Source organism: Gastrolobium bilobum, unplaced genomic scaffold, assembly GCF_033153095.1.
Source record: "Gastrolobium bilobum isolate Gb01-03AN ecotype WA unplaced genomic scaffold, APGP_CSIRO_Gbil_v1 utg2361, whole genome shotgun sequence".
Taxonomy (NCBI): Eukaryota; Viridiplantae; Streptophyta; class Magnoliopsida; order Fabales; family Fabaceae; genus Gastrolobium; species Gastrolobium bilobum.
The window spans coordinates 177,132-195,688 of NW_026898473.1; the positions used below are offsets into that span (position 1 = coordinate 177,132).

General features: G+C 35.0%; 1 protein-coding gene across 3 annotated transcripts; it reads right to left on the bottom strand.

Annotated features, from left to right (window-relative positions):
* Nucleotides 1-909: 909 nt before the first annotated feature.
* On the bottom strand, nucleotides 910-16,280 carry LOC133316551 (probable galacturonosyltransferase 15). Of its 3 annotated transcripts, none has more exons than XR_009752226.1 (7): nucleotides 15,777-16,280; nucleotides 14,515-14,558; nucleotides 10,251-10,394; nucleotides 3,632-4,207; nucleotides 2,267-2,569; nucleotides 1,150-1,817; nucleotides 910-1,037 (listed from the first exon to the last, which is right to left on the bottom strand). XR_009752226.1 is itself a non-coding variant. In XM_061518311.1 (6 exons), the coding sequence occupies exons 1-6, from the start codon at nucleotides 16,021-16,023 to the stop codon at nucleotides 1,527-1,529; spliced, it is 1,641 nt and encodes a 546-aa protein (XP_061374295.1). In that variant the 5' UTR covers nucleotides 16,024-16,280; the 3' UTR covers nucleotides 1,083-1,526. The 3 variants fall into 3 exon arrangements, 1 of the variants encoding a protein (XP_061374295.1); XR_009752225.1 differs by having other exon boundaries at nucleotides 14,515-14,594; XM_061518311.1 differs by lacking the exon at nucleotides 910-1,037 and having other exon boundaries at nucleotides 1,083-1,817; nucleotides 14,515-14,594.
* Nucleotides 16,281-18,557: the final 2,277 nt, after the last annotated feature.

Genomic DNA, 18,557 nt, shown 5'->3' on the forward strand with positions numbered 1-18,557 from the left:
CGTCCAAACAACAGCTTACTTATCCTTATTTGTGAGGATCTCCAAAATACTGTTCTTTCATTAGCTACGTCTACAAATTAATTTTAAAAATCAATAAGTTCTTCTAGTCTTTATAGGATTAGATTTTGTCTTTCTAGAATTTTTTTTCCTTCATCTCTATGAGACTTCGAACTGTAGCAAAGGAAACTATAACATTAGATAGTTCAATTTGATCTTCTTTCTCTTGATTTCCGTAGCAACAACTCCTGAAGAGTATTCATTCTTCGTTGCTGTTCAATCTGGTCTGTTCAATGGAATACTCAATTTCATTGCTTTAGAACTTTCATTCTTGCTTCGGCAAATATGTTTAATGATCCTTCAACTAAAACCAAGTGAAAATATACAGTGTGAAGAACATTAAAAGATTGGAATCATCACTTAAAGAAGGACAAATTACGAAGAGCAGCTATCAAAATTGGAGAGCGAAGCATAACAGAATATGAGATATGGAATGATTAGGTAGTTATAGGAGAGAGAATGAGGGAAGCTGGTATAAAGTGGGAAACGTGTGTAATGGGGGGAGGGGGAGGCATAATTTCATTACAGTGAGGTATAGGAAGGGAGAGAAGTACTGAGGAGTCCTTCGTCACTTGGTTGAGTGTATTTTCCGGGCCGTGTCAGCCATATTAGTGTCATTTCCATTCTGGATTTCCAATTTGTAATGTACATATCTGTCGGTTATTTTTGTAATGTATATATCTGTCGGTTATTGTTAATAAAATCAGTGTTCAATTTATTTGGTTTCATCATGTTGCAATGCTTCCTGAGCAGTCATATTTCGAAAACAGAATTAAAGGGGTCCACAAATCAATAAATCTTGTTGGGTTATTTACGCAACGTAGTTGTCAACACTTCCTTCCCCATGATAATATTTCAGATCCATTTCATTCATTCTGATCAACAGCCCGAGAATAAATGCCATAGACCATATCAAATCGCAGATGTTACAGCAGACAATTAAAGAGCTAACAAAGATATTATTCTTTAGTGAGCCAATCCTGAACCAAAATAAGAGGGAGAACAGCATGAGATCGTTTTTCAAATGAGTAGAGATATAAAGCAAAAGTGAAGCACAAACTCATATGACTGGCTCCTAGAATAAGCACTTACAAGACCAAAGAGATGAACTCCCAAGCTGCATGGTAAGTGATTATCGAGAGTTTCATGTAATCAGACTTGAGAACCGTCTAGCTGAAATTTCAAATCAAGCAGACCATTTTCTCCTTTTTGATAAAGAAATTTACAGTTTTGTCACAGCTAGATCATGATGCAAACATCTTTCTTAACTGCAGATGCTGCTTCTAATAGGGTATTGCGTGGTAGCTTCATATGACTATTTACTATTTATATGGACATGACGTAATCGATATCATACTGTGCAGAGGGTATGAGTCAGAGACTGAAGGTAGAACCTTCTTCCCTCTAATCCCATACGGTATCACTTGTTCAATCTCAATAAATATTGGAGGTGGAAGAACTTTGTTTGTTTACCCTGTAATTCTACATCTCCTAATAAACTTATCAGAGAAATTTACGTATCTACTCCATAAACTTCTAAACTCAGGGAAACCAATTTCAAGCCATGGCTTAGCAGGGCCACTGAAATGAATAACAGCCGCAGCTTCCAATCTCTCTTTGCTAATTTCTTCTGATTGATAGCGATAACCTAAATTAGTCACAAGCATTGATGAATCTATAGGATGCACTTGACCCTCAAATGCAATTAAGGCAGGTGGAAACACTCCTGGATTCCACAACGCCGTCCCAGACTTGAGGTTCTGTTAAATCAGATAATTATATACAGTTAATATTAAGATGACAATAAGAAAACAGTACCATGTTAAAATAAATAATTAAATATACCATGCAATTTTGGACATATGACACAGTATACAAGTTAAGAAGATTTGAACAAATTATTATCTCTACTGTATGGCTTCAAAAACATAAAGCAGTTCTAAGCTATGTTAGACAGGTATTCAGAATCATAGCTTGAGACCAAGTAAATATTATTTTACATGGTATAAAATGCTTAAACATTGTATGAACAATTCAAATCAATCATGTTTTTTCATCAAGAACGAGAAACCCTTTGAATGAAGGAAAAATGAGAATTTAAACAGTGTAGCAAGTTTAATCTTGATGCATATGGAAACTCACCAAAATGCATTTTATAGCAGAATTAGTAGTTAACTTCATTAAGCACAGAACATCAACATACACTTACAAGTTTCAACCATTGATGGTAGGTCTCAGTGACATTTGTTCTCCTCCAAGCTTCAAGATCAAATATATTCATGCCATAGACCCATGCACACTGATCACCGTCAAAGTTTGCTGATATGAGAGGATGTGAAAAGTTCAGGTAGTTCATGTATTTACTTCCAGGGCAGCAGCGGTCTCTGCACCATGTCTCGAATACTGAACCACTGATTTTGCCATTAAGATCTAGTTCCCACAAAGAAGATATGTCATGTTGTACTACAACATCATCATCCAAGAATACTATTTTTTTGAGATCTGGAAACAGCTGTTGTGGTCCATAAAAGTCAGATGATGAAACAATCATCACCAAGCATTCAAAGTTGCTATTAGTTATTAGGGAAAAGTTCATAAATCCTCTGTGATTTACTCTTTTATCACTTACACCCCTATGTTTTTTTTTTCTTATCAATTACCCCATATGATTTTTTTCCATCCAAGTCCATATTTAACACCGTTAATAATTGAGCTAACTTGCCCATTATACCCGTAGTTCATAACAATGTTATTTTATCATTTGAGTTGTCTTCAACTTCTGAGTCAAACAACCCAAATTGAACCTGTTTGGAAAGTAAATTGAAATCCGGGGTTTTTAAGTCAATTTTACATCAAAATTGATGACTCAAATTACAAAAATGCTTGAAATCTTATGTCCTTATGATTTCTAACTTTAATTTTCATAAAAATAAAATGAAATTAACCATTGCCTTGAAATCAAAATCCTTTTATGAAACATAACAAAAACGAAAACACAAAGTAGAGATATCATATGCGTGATACCAAATGATAGACATAAGACTCAAACTATGCCTTAGAGGGATCAAAATATGCGTCTTGTCATTATTATGTTATTTTATTTCTCTGGATTTGGGTTTAATGACTCTTCTAAATTATTTCTCTTACGCCTTAGAGGCAGTTATGTGCAGTTTTTAATAGTAAGGAATCTCTGATTTGATATGGAATGAAGGGGAAGCAATGTTCGATGGTTGTATGGAGTTGACAGTTTCTAAAAGACCAACTCTTAACTTATTCATTGGTTTGTTGGCAATGAGGGAGGAAATCAAACATACACACTGCATCATGAACTTACATAGAGAAGTTCTATTGTTACATGAGTAACCTAGTAACATAAAATAAGGGTAAAATAGGCAAGTTAGCTCAATTACTAATGGTATTCAAAATGGACTTGGATGGAAAAAAATCACAGGAAGGTAATTGATAAGAAAAAAAAACATAGGGGTGTAAGTGATAAAAGAGTAACCACAAGGGGATTTATGAACTTTTCCTTAGTTATTACTCAATCAGAAGGCTACCAAAAATAACTGATTACCTCAGGCAAATAAATGCGGAGTTGATTCATCAAGGAAAAGCTGCTGGGCCTTAAAGCCTCAAAACATCTGTTATGCTCTTGACTATAGTCGAGTTCCTTCTCCTTATTACAGTAGTGCTTCCAAATTAAGTGATTAGTTTCCAGCATCTCTTTAACACCAGCATTCACTTCTTCAGACCAGTCATATTGATGTAATCCCCTAACTTCCACAATTGCTGATTTAATAGAATTGGAGGCAAACCAAGTATGCATTGGAGCATAAGTTTTTTTGTCAGTAACAATGTGGAAAACTATTTTTTCAGGATCGACTGAATTTTCAACTGTGGAGGTTACAACAACAGAGGCAGCAAGGACATTGTCAGTTAGGAGAACTAGGTGGTGAAACGTAGGGTCAACAAGGCGAGACACAAATTCAGGAGGAGGAAGACGAGATCGGGCCATGGCATTTACAGCATATTCTTCAGCCAACTTTAGACAAAGACAATGTAGACTTTTGGGAACACCATGTGACGCTAGATGCCAATAAACTGACTCCTGCTGTCTTGCTGATTGTACCTTTCGTTCCATCTGTGATAGCTGAATATGAACAGAAGAAATCGCATGTTTTGTCAGAGGACTAAAACTTCACAAACTCTATTTGTTCAATAGAGTATATGTAGCTGACAAGAACCTATGCTTCATTGGCAAACAATTCAATGAAGCAACCCACTTACACAGATAGACCTTGATCATGAAGATACCTTCAGCCATATTCCTCAGAATGCTTATTCTAGAATTGATAAAATCAAAGGAATGCATATACAATTATACTTTTTAGGCTCGCAAAGAAACCACTCCAACTATAGGTTATTTTGAGAAAACTCCCTGTGATTCAAAACTCAACAACTCCCTAAACTTACCACATCGTTCAAGGTAGTGTAAAATCAACCCCAGTGCATGTGCAGAAAAGCCCAGTAGAAAGTCAGTATGCACGGTTTAGTAAGTTGAAGAAGTGGAGTTGTTGGGTTTTAAACCGTAGTTTTTCTGAAATTGACCTATAGTTGAAAGGGATTTCTTGCATTTTATCCTAATTTTTACCATGGACAATTTTTAGAGCATTTGAGCAACTGCCATGAAATATAGAGATTAGACTCGAATACGAATAATCAATCCTTCAAGCTTCAATTCAACTCATTAAATTTCAGGTTACGCTAACTTTTCATTCCACATTCCCGGTCAGTACTATGTTCTCTATAGACAACCAATCAGAATATTGTGTGGCACACAAATTTCAGTAGTGTAAGGTAAGTTATACCAATTGCCCTTCTTAAGTTTTGTTCGAGCGTCTGTATTTTGGTGAACGACTACAGCATGCTTATAAGTGTTAAATAATGAGAGAGAAAAGAGAGGAACATTTGAAATAATAATGTGTGTTTTGACCGATGAAGGTCGTACAATATATAAACAGACTAATGAGCTAAGTCCAAACCTAATATAATCTGACCTAATACAAAATAAGAAAACCCTAATTACAAAATAAGGAAACCCTAATTACAACACTCTCCCTCAAGCTGGAGCGTATAGGTCATATGCACCAAGCTTGTTACATATAAACTCTATTCGAGGGCCCCTCAAAGATTTTGTAAACACATCTGCTAATTGCTCATTAGAGGGTACAAAGCTAGTTTTAATTTCACCAGCAAAAACCTTTTCTCGAACAAAGTGGCAATCTATTTCTATATGCTTGGTTCTTTCATGAAACACTGGATTTGATGAAATGCTTAGAGCTGCTTGATTATCACAAATGAGAGTTGCTTGTCCAATGTCTCCAAACTTAAGTTCTCTGAGAAGCTATTTAAGCCAGATGAGCTCGCAAGTAGTAGTCGCCATGGAGCGGTATTCTGCTTCAGCACTTGATCTGGCAACTACGCTTTGTTTCTTACTTTTCCAGGAAATCAAGTTGCCTCCAACAAAGAAACAATACCCAAAAGTAGATCTCCTATCAGTTGGACAACCAGCCCAATCAGCATCACAGTATCCAACCACTTTATCATGACCTTTATCTTCATATTCAAAGCTTTTCCCTGGTGATGCCTTGATATACTTAAGAATACGAATGACTGCATTCCAATGTTCTTAACATAGAGAATTGAGAAATTGACTGACAACACTAACTGCAAAGGAAATATCAGGCCGAGTGACTGTGAAGTAGTTCAATTTTCCAACCAATCTTCTATACTGCTCAGGATCTGAAAAGGGCTCTCCCTGATTTGGTAGAAGCTTGATACTTGGATCCATAGGAGTATCAACAGACTTTGAATTTAACAGAGCAGTTTCTTCAAGAATATCCAGAGCATATTTCCTCTGAGATATCACAACACCAGCTTTAAATTGGGCCACCTCGATTCCTATGAAGTATCGAGGTTTCCCAAGATCCTTAGTCTGAAAATGATGACATAAGTGTTGTTTCAATCGAGTGATCCTATGCTGATCACTGCCTGTGATGACAATATCATCCACATATACCACCAGATAAATAGATCCAGAAGCAGAATGACGATAACAGAGAGAATGATCAGCTACACTCCGAGTCATGCCAAATTGTTGAACAACACTGCTAAATTTACCAAACCAAGCTCTTGGAGATTGTTTGAGGCCATAGAGAGACTTACGAAGACGACAAACAAGACCTGACTCCCCCTGAACAACAAATCCAGGAGGTTGCTCCATATAAATTTCTTCCTCAAGATCACCATGAAGAAAAGCATTCTTGATATCCAGTTGGTAGAGAGGCCAATGGCTAATAGCAGCCATGGCAATAAAAAGGCGAACAGTAGACATTTTCGCCACAGGAGAAAAAGTATCAATAAAATCCAAGCCAAAGACCTTAGTGAAACCCTTCGCCACCAAGCGAGCTTTAAGACGATCCACTTGACCATCAGGTCCAACCTTAACAGCATAAATCCATCTGCAACCAACCACAGATTTTCCAAAAGGAAGAGGCACCAGGTCCCATGTGTCATTATGATGAAGAGCACTCATTTCATCAATCATAGCTTGTGTCCATCCCGAATGTGAAAGTGCATCACCTGTGGTCTTAAGAACAGATACAGAGGACAAAGAGGAAAGGCAAGCAAAATATGATGGAGAAAGACGATGATAACTAATATTGACTGTATACCTGGCCGGAGGACGAGTATCACGAGTACCCTTACGAAGAGCAATGGGAAGGTCACTATCCGAAGGTGGGACCGAAGCCGTTGGAGGAGATGCAGTTGAATGTGAGTCTACAGATACATCTGACGAACTATGCTCGATCTCATCAGCAGAAGAGGTGATAGAAGGAGAGTCAGAAACATGGACGGGTAAAGACGGAAGGTAAAGAAGGTCACCTGGGAAGGACGACTGTACAGAATCAGTATCCACAGGAGTAGTAGAGGATCCAAAAAAGGGAACTGATTCAAAAAAGGAGACATCCGCCGAGATAAAGTATCGACGTAAAGTGGGAGAGTAGCAACGGTAACCCTTCTGAGACCGAGGATAACCCAAAAAAACACATTTATGAGACTTGGGAGCTAATTTATCCAAACCTGGACCAAGATGATGAACAAAACACGTAGAACCAAACACATGTGGAGTTAAAAGATATAAAATTTGATGGGGAAATAAAATAGAGTGAGGTACCTTATGATTGAGAACAGATGATGGCATGCGATTAATGAGATAGCATGCAGTAAGTATAGCATCACCCCATAATGTGTATGGAACATTACCATCAATTAACAAGGCACGAGTGGTTTCAACCAGATGGAGATTCTTGCGCTCGGCTACACCATTTTGTTGAGGTGTATGAGGGCAAGATGTTTGATGAAGAATGCCATGAGATGAAAAGAATTGTTGAAATTGATGAGATAAGTACTCACATGCATTATCACTACGAAAATTACGAATAGGAATACCAAATTGAGTTTTTATTTCATTATAAAATAACTGAAAAATAGAAAACAACTCAGACCGCTTTTTCATTAAAAGTAACCAAGTACATCTGGAATAATCATCAATAAAAGTAACAAAGTACTTAAAACCCAAAGTAGAAGAATGACGACTTGGTCCCCAAACATTAGAGTGGACCACAGAAAAAGGAGAAACAGCTTGATGACTAAGACGACTCGGAAACGTACTACGAGTATGTTTCCCAAACTAACTTGACTCACAATTTAAAGTAGAAAGAGACGATAAATGGGGAACCATCTTCTGAAGCTTTGCAAGACTAGGATGGCCCAGACGAGCATGGATAGTAAGAGGAGAATCCACAGTGGAGCAGGCTGAAGAAGAGGGAACTAGTTGATAGAGGCCCTGAGACTCACATCCTTTGATAATCTCCTTCCCCGAACTTTGATCCTGAAAGATGACAGAGGTTTTAGTAAAAGAAACAATACAGTCAATGGATTTGGTCAACCAACTAACAGAAAGTAAGTTAAAAGGAGAATCGGGAACATATAGAACATGATCCAGAGATAAATTAGGTAAAAGAAGAACCGTGCCAATCCCCCTTGATTGGACCAGAGACCCATTGGCCATAGTAATAGTGAGAAAAGAACCAGTAGTACAAAGGGAAGTGAATAAGGACTTATTACCAGCAATGTGATCAAAAGCCCCAGAATCTAGAGTCCAAGGGCCAATAGAGTGCAACTGAGATATGCCAGCAAAAAAATTACCAGAATTAACAGTGGGAGCAATGGATGCAGTAGGACCTGATGTTTGCTTCTCAGACCACCAAGTCACAAATTCGTTCAGAAGAGCAGTTGGAGGTTGTGCACTGGAAGGTAACTCTGGAGAAGAGGTACTAGAGAAAGCCTGAGCAACATGAGCATTCCGAGAAGGTGGAGGTGGCCTTTCATGAAGCTTCCAACAGCGGTCAACAGTATGATTGGTCTGATGACAATGAGTGCATAACAGCTTTTCTTTAGAGAATCGACGCCCACGTCCATACCCTTGAGCAGCAAGAGCGGAAGAGTCAACAGAATCTTCTCTACGTCCACGACCATACCCTTGAGCAGCAAGAGCGGAAGAGTCAACAGAATCCACTGGGGTTATAGGCATCATAGGAGGTGCTGATGACGTAGAGGGCTTAGAAGGAATTCTAAGCAAGGTAGACATCACGGAATCCAGTGTAGGAACTGTAGCAGATCCCAAAATTTGATCCGATTGGCAGACAAATGGTCAGGCAAACCATATAAAATGAGCAGCATAAACAGTGCATTACGTTGTTCCTGTTCCTTAGTAACATCACCAGTGAGAGGCAGAAGTTCATTAAGATCATGAAGTAGACTCTGAGCTTTCCCCAAATATTCAGTCATAGGACAATTGACGTCCCGAGGAGCAAAGGTAGTCATCAATTTCTGACACACACCATAGAGTCTCTGGGTATCATTGGTGTACAGTGCTTTTGCCTGACTCCAAATAGCTTCACAAGTAACAGCAGGTCGAAAAATCTGCTTGATAGACGGATGAAGAGTAGCTTTAATGAGACTACACAACTGAGCATCAATCATCTTCCACCGTGTGCGCTCCTTTTCCGCCTCAGATTCAACCTTAGTGGTGAGATGGGATGTATAATTCTGCCCATCCAACTAAAGTCGCAGATCGGAAGACAAAGTGTCATAGTTGGACCCATCCAATTTATCCACACTCAACGGAGCAAGGATATAATTGGAAAAAATAATAGACTTCGACTTTTGTCCAGCCGGAGTCCCAGAACCAGGAACATTGGAGACAGGAGGGTCCATAATCAAAAAAAAAAAATCAGAAAGAACAGATCACAGAACTAACCGGTAGAAGAGGGAACTGTGCGTCAACGCAAAAAGATGTCGAAACAAAAAAACAAGACCGGATCCAGAATCGTCTCAGCAAGACGAAAAGATCGCAACCAGCCGTGGCCGGAACGGAGGCTCCACGCGCCGCCGGTTGGAGGAGGGTGCTGAAACTTGCACGCGCTGAGAGTGCGTGGGTGGTCTTCTGAGGGAGCGGCCGGTGCCGGTGTGACCGCGTTGTCCAGACGATCACGGCGGTAGACTGCGTGCCTGAAAATTCTACTGGACGGTGGTGGTTGACGGTACAGAAGCGTGAAGCGGAAGAAAATCGTTCGGAAACTGACAACGAGACAGTTCCGGGAAAAAAAAATTTGTAAAATATGATGAACAGTGGGTTCACCGGGAAAAAAAAAATTCAAACGTTCCTTAAGCTCTTGATACCATGTTAAATAACGAGAGAGAAGAGAGGGACATTTGAAATAATACTGTGTGTATTGACTGATGAAGGCTGTACAATATATAAACAGACTAATAGACTAAGCTCAAACCTAATGTAATCTGACCTAATACAAAATAAGGAAACCCTAATTATAATATATTTCTAACAATCAGTTTAGTTGAACTGGCTTCTCTTGATTTTCCCTCAAGAAATGTACCCGCTGACCCAAACAATATGTATGTTGAGATATGCAGTTACCTTATACGACGCCTGATTGTTAACCAACAACAGAAGGAAACAGAGAAATAACGACAAGGAGAACAAAACATCATAGTCGTCACAATGAAGAGTAACTAGCAAAAGCAAACACGGAAAATCTTTTATATACCATGGCTTTGGTCTTGAAAGCAAAAGCCTTAAGGTCTTGTTTAGAGGTCATCTCCTTCACAAGTTCATTGAATGACTCTGCGCCTTCATTAACATTACCATCATTTGCCTCTATTAGCGCTCTGGTCAACTCATCTCTGAGTTTCTTCGTGCACATGCATCATCACAGTAAAAAACAGAACATAAATTATCAAATACTTTTTTCTTATAAAAATAAAATACAATGCGGACCCACAGTCTAAAGACCGCGTTGACGTGTGCAGGAGTGTGCAAAGCAAGTTAAATGCTTCCCTACGTTATGACATGCTTAAATTAAGATGTTGCACACTAACACTAGATGTTAAAATTATATCCCAAACTAACTACCAAAAAAAAAAATATTATATCCCAAACAATAATGTCAATTTTTTCTGGGGATTTATTAGCAGTTTAAATAATATATAATGTTTGCTTTTATTTTATAGAGAATGATTCGTTTACAAATTTTTTTTACAAATTATACTAAGTATGACCAGTTATACACTCTTGATTGAAATATAACCGATCATATTTAGTGTAGTTTGTAAACAAAAAATTTGTAAATATAATTTTGCCCTTATTTTATATTACAAAAGCTAACTCAATCAACATTTTTTTTAACAGATAAATAGATTACCATCCAAGACTTAATCTAAGAAAGGAGGATGAATGTCACAAGAACGGAAAATAAACCAATTTAGAATTAGGTTTTTGTCAATATCCATCCTGTAACTTTTCCTTTGTCTTATTTTCTTTTATAGTACTAATAATTACACTAGCACCTGACAAACGCCTTTAACCACATGAAGTGGAGCTTTCAAAACCTGAAATATATATAGGTCACAAGATAACAGCAAATAAAGGAAAGGGAAAGAAAAAAAGTATCTCAGACTGGATGGATAATTGGATAAGATCCATTTGAAAGCTGTCTAATTTTGTCAGAATAATGTTTGATGGGGGAACTGCGCTTTAGTTGGTGACAGATAGACAAACCCCTTTAAACTTTTACTTATATTTATGGAATCCCGTGTTATTCAGGATGTAAATAGGTCATATAGCTTCTTCTTTTTTTTTTTTTTTTTTTTAAATAGGTCATATAGCTTTTCAGTGATTTACAAGACTTGACCTAACCCATTTTAAATATAACACAAACTTAAATCCATTAAAAGGCTTGATTAGAAAACAGACCATAAGCATGTTTTAGCATGCCTGACATCTAAACCTCTAGGTTCAGCTTTCGTATTTTTTAATAAATAATATTTTATTTATTTTTAATAATATAATATCTTATTATTTTTTAATAAAATAAAATCTTGTGATACTTTTAATTTTCTAATTTTTCACAATCTTTTCTCTTTTCACATGATCAATACATTTTTTTTTAACTCTAAACTCTTTCGCCATCACCACTCTTCTAACTTGTGGGTGTTTTTATCACTTTTATGCATTTACATATATTATTCTTGTTTGCTGGGCATATCTTTATGTTTGTCTTTTTTTATTTTTTTATTATTTATTTAATTATTTTTTATTAGAAAATTCTCATTAGTTGGTTGGTTGGTGGCCATTTTTAGTACTGAGTTTCTCTGTGTATGATTTGTCTGCGTAGATTTTAAATTGTAATGTACTTGTCATTTTAAAAATTGACTTCCAAATATATTTATGTTTTATTAGTCTAATTTGATTCACTTTCACTTGTTTTTTGTGGTTATTTCTTTTATGTTTAAATATCATGACTGTTTAGTCTTAAATAAATATTTTTGTATTCATTTTTATACACATACATATGTGTATGAGCATATGTGCATACGTGTATAAAATTTTAATTTATTTTAAATTAAATTAAAAATTATTACAATTCAATTCGGTTGATTTTTTTTTATTTTCAACAACGTGCTTAAATTATCAATATTTTGGATTGTGTTTAACTATTTTACAAAGTAATTATAACATATAATTTACCGAGTGCTATATATTATTTTTGAAGGCTTGATAAGTCAGACCAAATCTTGTAATTTTTATAAACAAACCAAGTCAAATTTATAATTTAATATCAGACTTACAAGTTAAGCTAGGTTTGAAATAACATATGCTAACTTATTTAAACTAAAGTGTGACTTACCTGACTCATTACTCCTAGTTACTCTATAATTTTTAAGAGTGTCCCCTGTTTTAAGATCATTAATAAATCTCATATTGACATATCAACCTAGTTTATTTTGACTGTAGCAATTTATTTTCTATCATCAAACCGAGTTTACTTTCTCTAGGTCGATAATGCATACCTTCACAACACTTTGAATTGCGTGAATGTTAACCAACACGAGAAGGGAACTGTTCCCGATAAAAGATGTAGTAAAAACTAAAAAGAAACAACTACAATATTACACGGTAAGTCAAGAATCAAGATCACGGGTGAAATAATAATTCACCAAATAACTTGAAAGATAATGTGCTTAAAAAAAAAATAAGATAAAAAAATCTCCAATATTTCTATACTAGCATTGCTTAAACACAATTTTTGAGATTATTAATTCCTGGATAAATTATTTATGCCTTCTGACAATTCGCTTTTATCTCTTTAGAAATTTGGAACTCTCGATTGCAAGGAAAGAGTAAGACATCAGAGATGATTAACAAATTTAATAACCCATGAATTTGATTACAAATAGAAAAATTTGATTGCAAAGAAAGATGTAGTGAGATTTGATTGCAATGTTATAGGAAATAGAAAAAGTATACCATGAATTTCATCAGTGATATGGAATAGAATTGATAGAATGTGACGCACTTTGTTAAAATAGAGAACATAAATAAATTATAGAACTCAAAGCGATTTAGATCAAAACAAAGATTATTCTTGCAGGATTAGGAAAGATGGGACAAGAGTCCGGAAACCAAAAGAAAAGAAAAAGAAAAAAAGGACAGGAATCCAATCAAGATTGATTACAAATTAAAAGGGTAGGTTTTTAGTTATTTTTTTGAATAAAAAAATTAAAAGATTTCTATTTGAACATAAATTTATACTTGAACATAATGTTAATTTAACCATACTTTAGAACACAATAATCATATTCTATTTGAAAAAGATCATTCAAAGAACGATACTGAAAAAGAACATGTTATACTAAAAATAAAAATATATAATACACATATGAACAGTACTGAATAATAGCTTTTTAAAATGGTATATCATTAATTAAGAAGTAATAAAATAGAGAATGAAGAAAACTATAGCTGATGCAACCTAAATCGAATAGCATAATTTTTAGAATTTATAATAGGGAAAAAAATTTCCGATGTTACTTTAGATAACTTTATCTAATGTCTATCGAAACGACGTCGTTTTGGATTGAAAAATTAAAAAATTAGAGTGATAAAGACTATTATAACCTTGAAATAAATTAAAATTACAAAAATAGCATAATTTCTGTCCCAAAACAATGTCGTTTTGATGAAACATTAGATAAAGTTATCTAAAGTAACATCAGAAAAAAACAAACCCTTTATAATATTGGGTTTGTCTCAAAACTCTAGCCTGACAAATAAAACTTGGCCAACGAAGAATGATACTTTATGATTAACAAATATTCAAATAAATCCAAATAATACAGTATCTTTTCCTCTAATCTCCGGTGTTTCTAAATTTGTTGTCCTTTTTTTTGGGTAAGTAATTTGCCGTCTCTCTACTTTTTTTTCTTTTTTGTAAATAATTGTTGTCGTTCTTTACTAGTTGCAGTTTTTAATAAAGAATCAGCTACTTTTTTCAAATTGGATCCCGTTGTAGCCACTATATTTGAAAAAAGGCAAACGACTTTTTCGTATCGACAGAAAGTTTATTCTTTAAAAACTATATTGAAAATCCCTATTTTGATAAAAAAAATTATTTTAATTATTAACTTAAGTTAATTAGAGGGGGCGAGCTAAAATCCTCATTTTAATAAAAAAATTCTAATTATTAAGTTGAGCTATTTAGATGGGCAAGCTAGCCAAGTAATTGTGTGGGAAAAAAAAATTAATTTTTTCATTTTACATAAAAATATTTTCTCATGTTACACATATAATATCTGAGTAAGATTAATAAAAAAGTGAAAAAATAAAAAATTAAGATGAGATCTATCTTTTAATTGTGAGTATAACATAAAAAAAAAATTCTATTTTTCATAAAAAAATAACAGAATAATTTAGAAAAATATTAAATAGAAAGGAAGCAAGGAGGAGGATAATTTGGTAAATGAGACACTTACCAGTGACGTGTCAGCCCCACTGAAAAACCTCCATCCAGCACAATCTGCAGCAATCATTTTCACCGATAAACTCTCACCAGCTTTTCAACAAAGAAAATGGATTTAACGAATATAATGTCGTATGATGTAAGAAAATTTTCTTACATTTACAATAAATAAAAAAAAGAGAAAGTAAAATAATAAAAGAGAAAAAAAAATACGTGAACCTACCTCTTAATTGTGGGTGTATGAAAAAAATGTTATTCATGTAATATTATACTTATAAAACCCAAAAAAAAATTACCTTTCATATTCACGAGACATATAAAACCTTTTTACAGGAAATAACCTAGGGCGATTAATATAAATAATTTATCTATGTTGGATTTAAAATGACATCGTTTTGAGACAGAAATCAATGTATTTTTATAGCTATAATTTATTTCAGGGTTATAATAGTCTTTTTCATTATAATTTTTTAGTTTTTTAATCCAAAACTGCATTTGAATATAGATAACTTGTTTATATTTAACGTAGAAACGTTAAAGTCAATAACTTATTCCGGAGAAATGTTAATTTTTTTTAGTGCAATTCATTTAACTGAAGATAAAGAATTATTTTAAAAATTATATTTTTTAGTGCTTTTAGAGGTTTTCATTTAGTAATTTGCATTTTCAGAAATTATGCTTTACTTTCATAATTTCACTTCAAGCCAATAACTAAACATTAATCAACATCAAACCACATCAAATGATCATGATTCTACGCATACAAAATTCAGTCATAACCATGGAAACTTAACTTCATATATCAATATTCATCCATTGGAATTCAAGGAACTTACCACGGATAACTTTTATCTTCAGTTAAATGAAAATTGCAACCCAAAAAAAATATTACAAAAATTAACATTTCTCCGGAATAAGTTATTTCCTGTAATATCAAAGATGTTGTTATGAGATTTAAGAAAAAAAAATTCTAAATATTTTAATAAATTCATGATATAAAGCAGAATAAAAATTTTAAAAATTTTTTAATTTTTTTTAAACCTCAAAAGGATGTCTTTTTAAAATTACAATAAATAATTTTATCTTTTACAAAACACATTTTCCTTAAAACAAAATAATTTAATTATGAAAAAAATTAGCTTAACTTAATAAATATACTCTTGCTTTTAAAAGAACTTTGTTTTCAATCTTCCGTTCTTTCCAATTTTAACCGAAAATATTAAAAAAAGAAAAATCTAATTTACCGAACTGTAAAAAAAGTAACAGGAGAATTACCGAGTGAGGAGCAGGCCGCAGCTGATTCAAGTATCAAGATCGCGATCCTCACAAAGAGAAACGGCAACACGATTCCTAGCACCAGCACTACCGGAAGCATCGTCCTACTGGTAAACCGGCGACCGGAGGAGGCAGCAGCGGGTGACGCAGCCGTCGACGTCGTCGTCTTGGCCGATCCTTCTCCGGCGCCGGCGCCGTTCGATATTGTGACTCTCTTGATTCCCTTCGCAGATATGTAGAACTTCATCTCCTCGATTCCATGAATCAATCCAACGCCTTCGGATCGAATCAGCACGAGATCTGAAGCTTCATTGCCTCACTCATTCTTCACTGGTTCAGCTCAAGAGAAGAAGAAAGAGAGTGTAACTGTTTGTGTGTGTGAGAGAGAGAGAGAGCATGTTGAACTTGTAGTAGATAAAAAGAAAAGAGTTCACGGGTTTCGAATTTTCTTCTTTCTTTCTACTGTGAAATCAATTTTATCGAGAAAGAAGAAAGAGAAAACAATTTATTTCTATTTTAAATAATAATGAATAATATAAAAAGAGTTTCGTTGAAAGAAAAAGTGCGCAATGCCGCGTTTGATGCCGCGGGAAATGATTAGATTGTAATAGCCACGCTAGCAATTTATATGGGAGTGAATTTCGCGCTTACCCTTTAGCCACTGTCTTTTCATGTTATTTACGATTTTGTCATTGACTCGCTCTATCGCCTGCGTTACGTGGCTTGGCTCGGAGTTGGATGTCTTACGGTGAGGTCGTTTCTGCAATCTATTCTAGAGTGCGTAATTTAATTTTTGGAAAAATTGTTTCTCTCATAATTTATATTATTTTACTCTCACAAAGAAATAAGACTCAGATTTTTATTTTTTTGTCCACTCTCTTCTCTTCTATTTATCTTTTTCTCTCACTTAAAATGATACAAATTTACGTCATTTAAAATGACACACACTTTACCCTTAATTTTTTATAATAGATGTCCCATGAATTTTTAAAAACTCATTTAAAATATTTAATTTTAATTATTAAATATATCACGAGTGTTTTGAAATTTTTTAAATATAATTTTTTTAAATTATAACATATATGCATATAATTTAGGACAAAATATTTATCCTTTTAAATGATATAACTTATATTATTTCACTCTCACAAAGAGGTGAGACCCACACTTTTTTTTATATATGGGACATAGCCCCACAAAGAAAACAAAAGACAGAAAACCAGAAACTAGACCAACTAAAGAAATAAACCAAAACAGAACAGGAAATAAAGTGAAGATTAAACAGAATTCAGCAGCATCTTGAAACCGAATAGACCAGTCCAGGATCAAGCAAATTCGCAGCAAGAAGATTGAGGAGCTCTCCACGAGGGGATGGAATTGTGGATCGACCAAAAGAATCCTCCAAAGCTTTCTTTGCAATCCAATCTGCACAACAATTGCAGGACCTAGGAACATGCTTCAAAGAGACTAACCAATCTCTATTAAGAACAGCTCGAATCTTAGCCACCAAGGGAGGCTTTTGAGTTTCATTACCAGATTTGCTAAGAAAGCTTAAAGCTTGAACAGAATATGATTCTACAATGATACTCTTCCAACCATAGCTCCAAGCAAATTCCAAACCATGGAATAAGGCCCAGAGTTCAGCTTGCAAAGAGGAACATGAACCGATAAATGCAGAAAAACCACTTAACCAATCTCCATTCCAGTCTCTTAAGAGGCCACCACAAGCCGCTCTATCATTTGTTGTTGCACCGTCGACATTCAACTTAAGAAAACCTGGAGCTGGAACTGACCAAACCTGACTAGGAAGAACAGGAAGGTCTTTTGGAACAGGTTGCAGAATTCGTTTGCTTTTACAACAACTAATTTCGTCAAATAAAACAGAAAGCACACTAGAAGGATCAGTTGGACGATTTACAGTCACATCATGCAGCTCTTTGTTTCTCCAAATCCACAAGTAATTGCAGGCTGTGAGGAAATAATCTCTCCAGTCTTTACCAAATTTAAGCTTCTGGTTCAAATTAATAACAATCCATTCTTTAAAAGAGCTTGAACTCAGGAAGCCTATCGGCAGTGGTTGGAGGAGAGGATTTAACCAAACATTCTTTGCTTTAGGACAGTCCCTAAAAGCATGAAGACAGGTCTCTACTTCATTAGGACACGAAAAATAGCTATTAGGTAAATCACCCCATCTGCTTGTATATTCTTTGGTGAGCATCCTTTCATGGAGTATCTTCCACATTAGCAACTTGACCCTTTCTTTTCCTTTCCAACTCCATATCTGATCCCAACTGCTATTACTTAAGCTTTTTATAGGACAGGACAGATTCCTGTAGGCAGATTTAACAATGGAATGACCTAGTGACCTGTTTTTCCAACTCAGCAAATCCTCACCTGCTTCCCCATCCGGAGAAGGAATGGCCAAAATCTGGTTCACTATGCACCCATCAAAATGATTAAGGAGGAACTGTATGTTCCATCCTTCTCCATCTAGGAAGGAGCTGTAATTTATCTTTAGAGCAGTAGCCTCATCTGTGGGGGGAACAATTGCAAGAGAAATTAGATCAGAATTGTGGCCTATCCAATTGTCCTTCCAGAATTCAATTTTCTTCGCATCTCCAATCTGCCAAGAGATGCTGCTTAGCATATCAGGCCAGATTTTACATAAGCTCTTCCACAAGTGAGAGTCATAAGCTTTGCTAGATACTTCCTTAAAAAGATTTTTAATTCGTGCACAATCTCATACTACTATCCTTCTTTTTCATAAATATCACCGGTGCT

Coding starts and splice junctions, on each gene's coding strand:
- LOC133316551 (XM_061518311.1), bottom strand. CDS start 16,023: ATGAAGTTCTACATATCTGCGAAGGGAATCAAGAGAGTCACAATATCG. Junction 2,570..3,631: donor TCCGCATTTATTTGCCTGAG/GTAATCAGTTAT, acceptor GGACCACAACAG/CTGTTTCCAGATCTCAAAAA. Junction 1,818..2,266: donor ACCATCAATGGTTGAAACTT/GTAAGTGTATGT, acceptor CTGATTTAACAG/AACCTCAAGTCTGGGACGGC.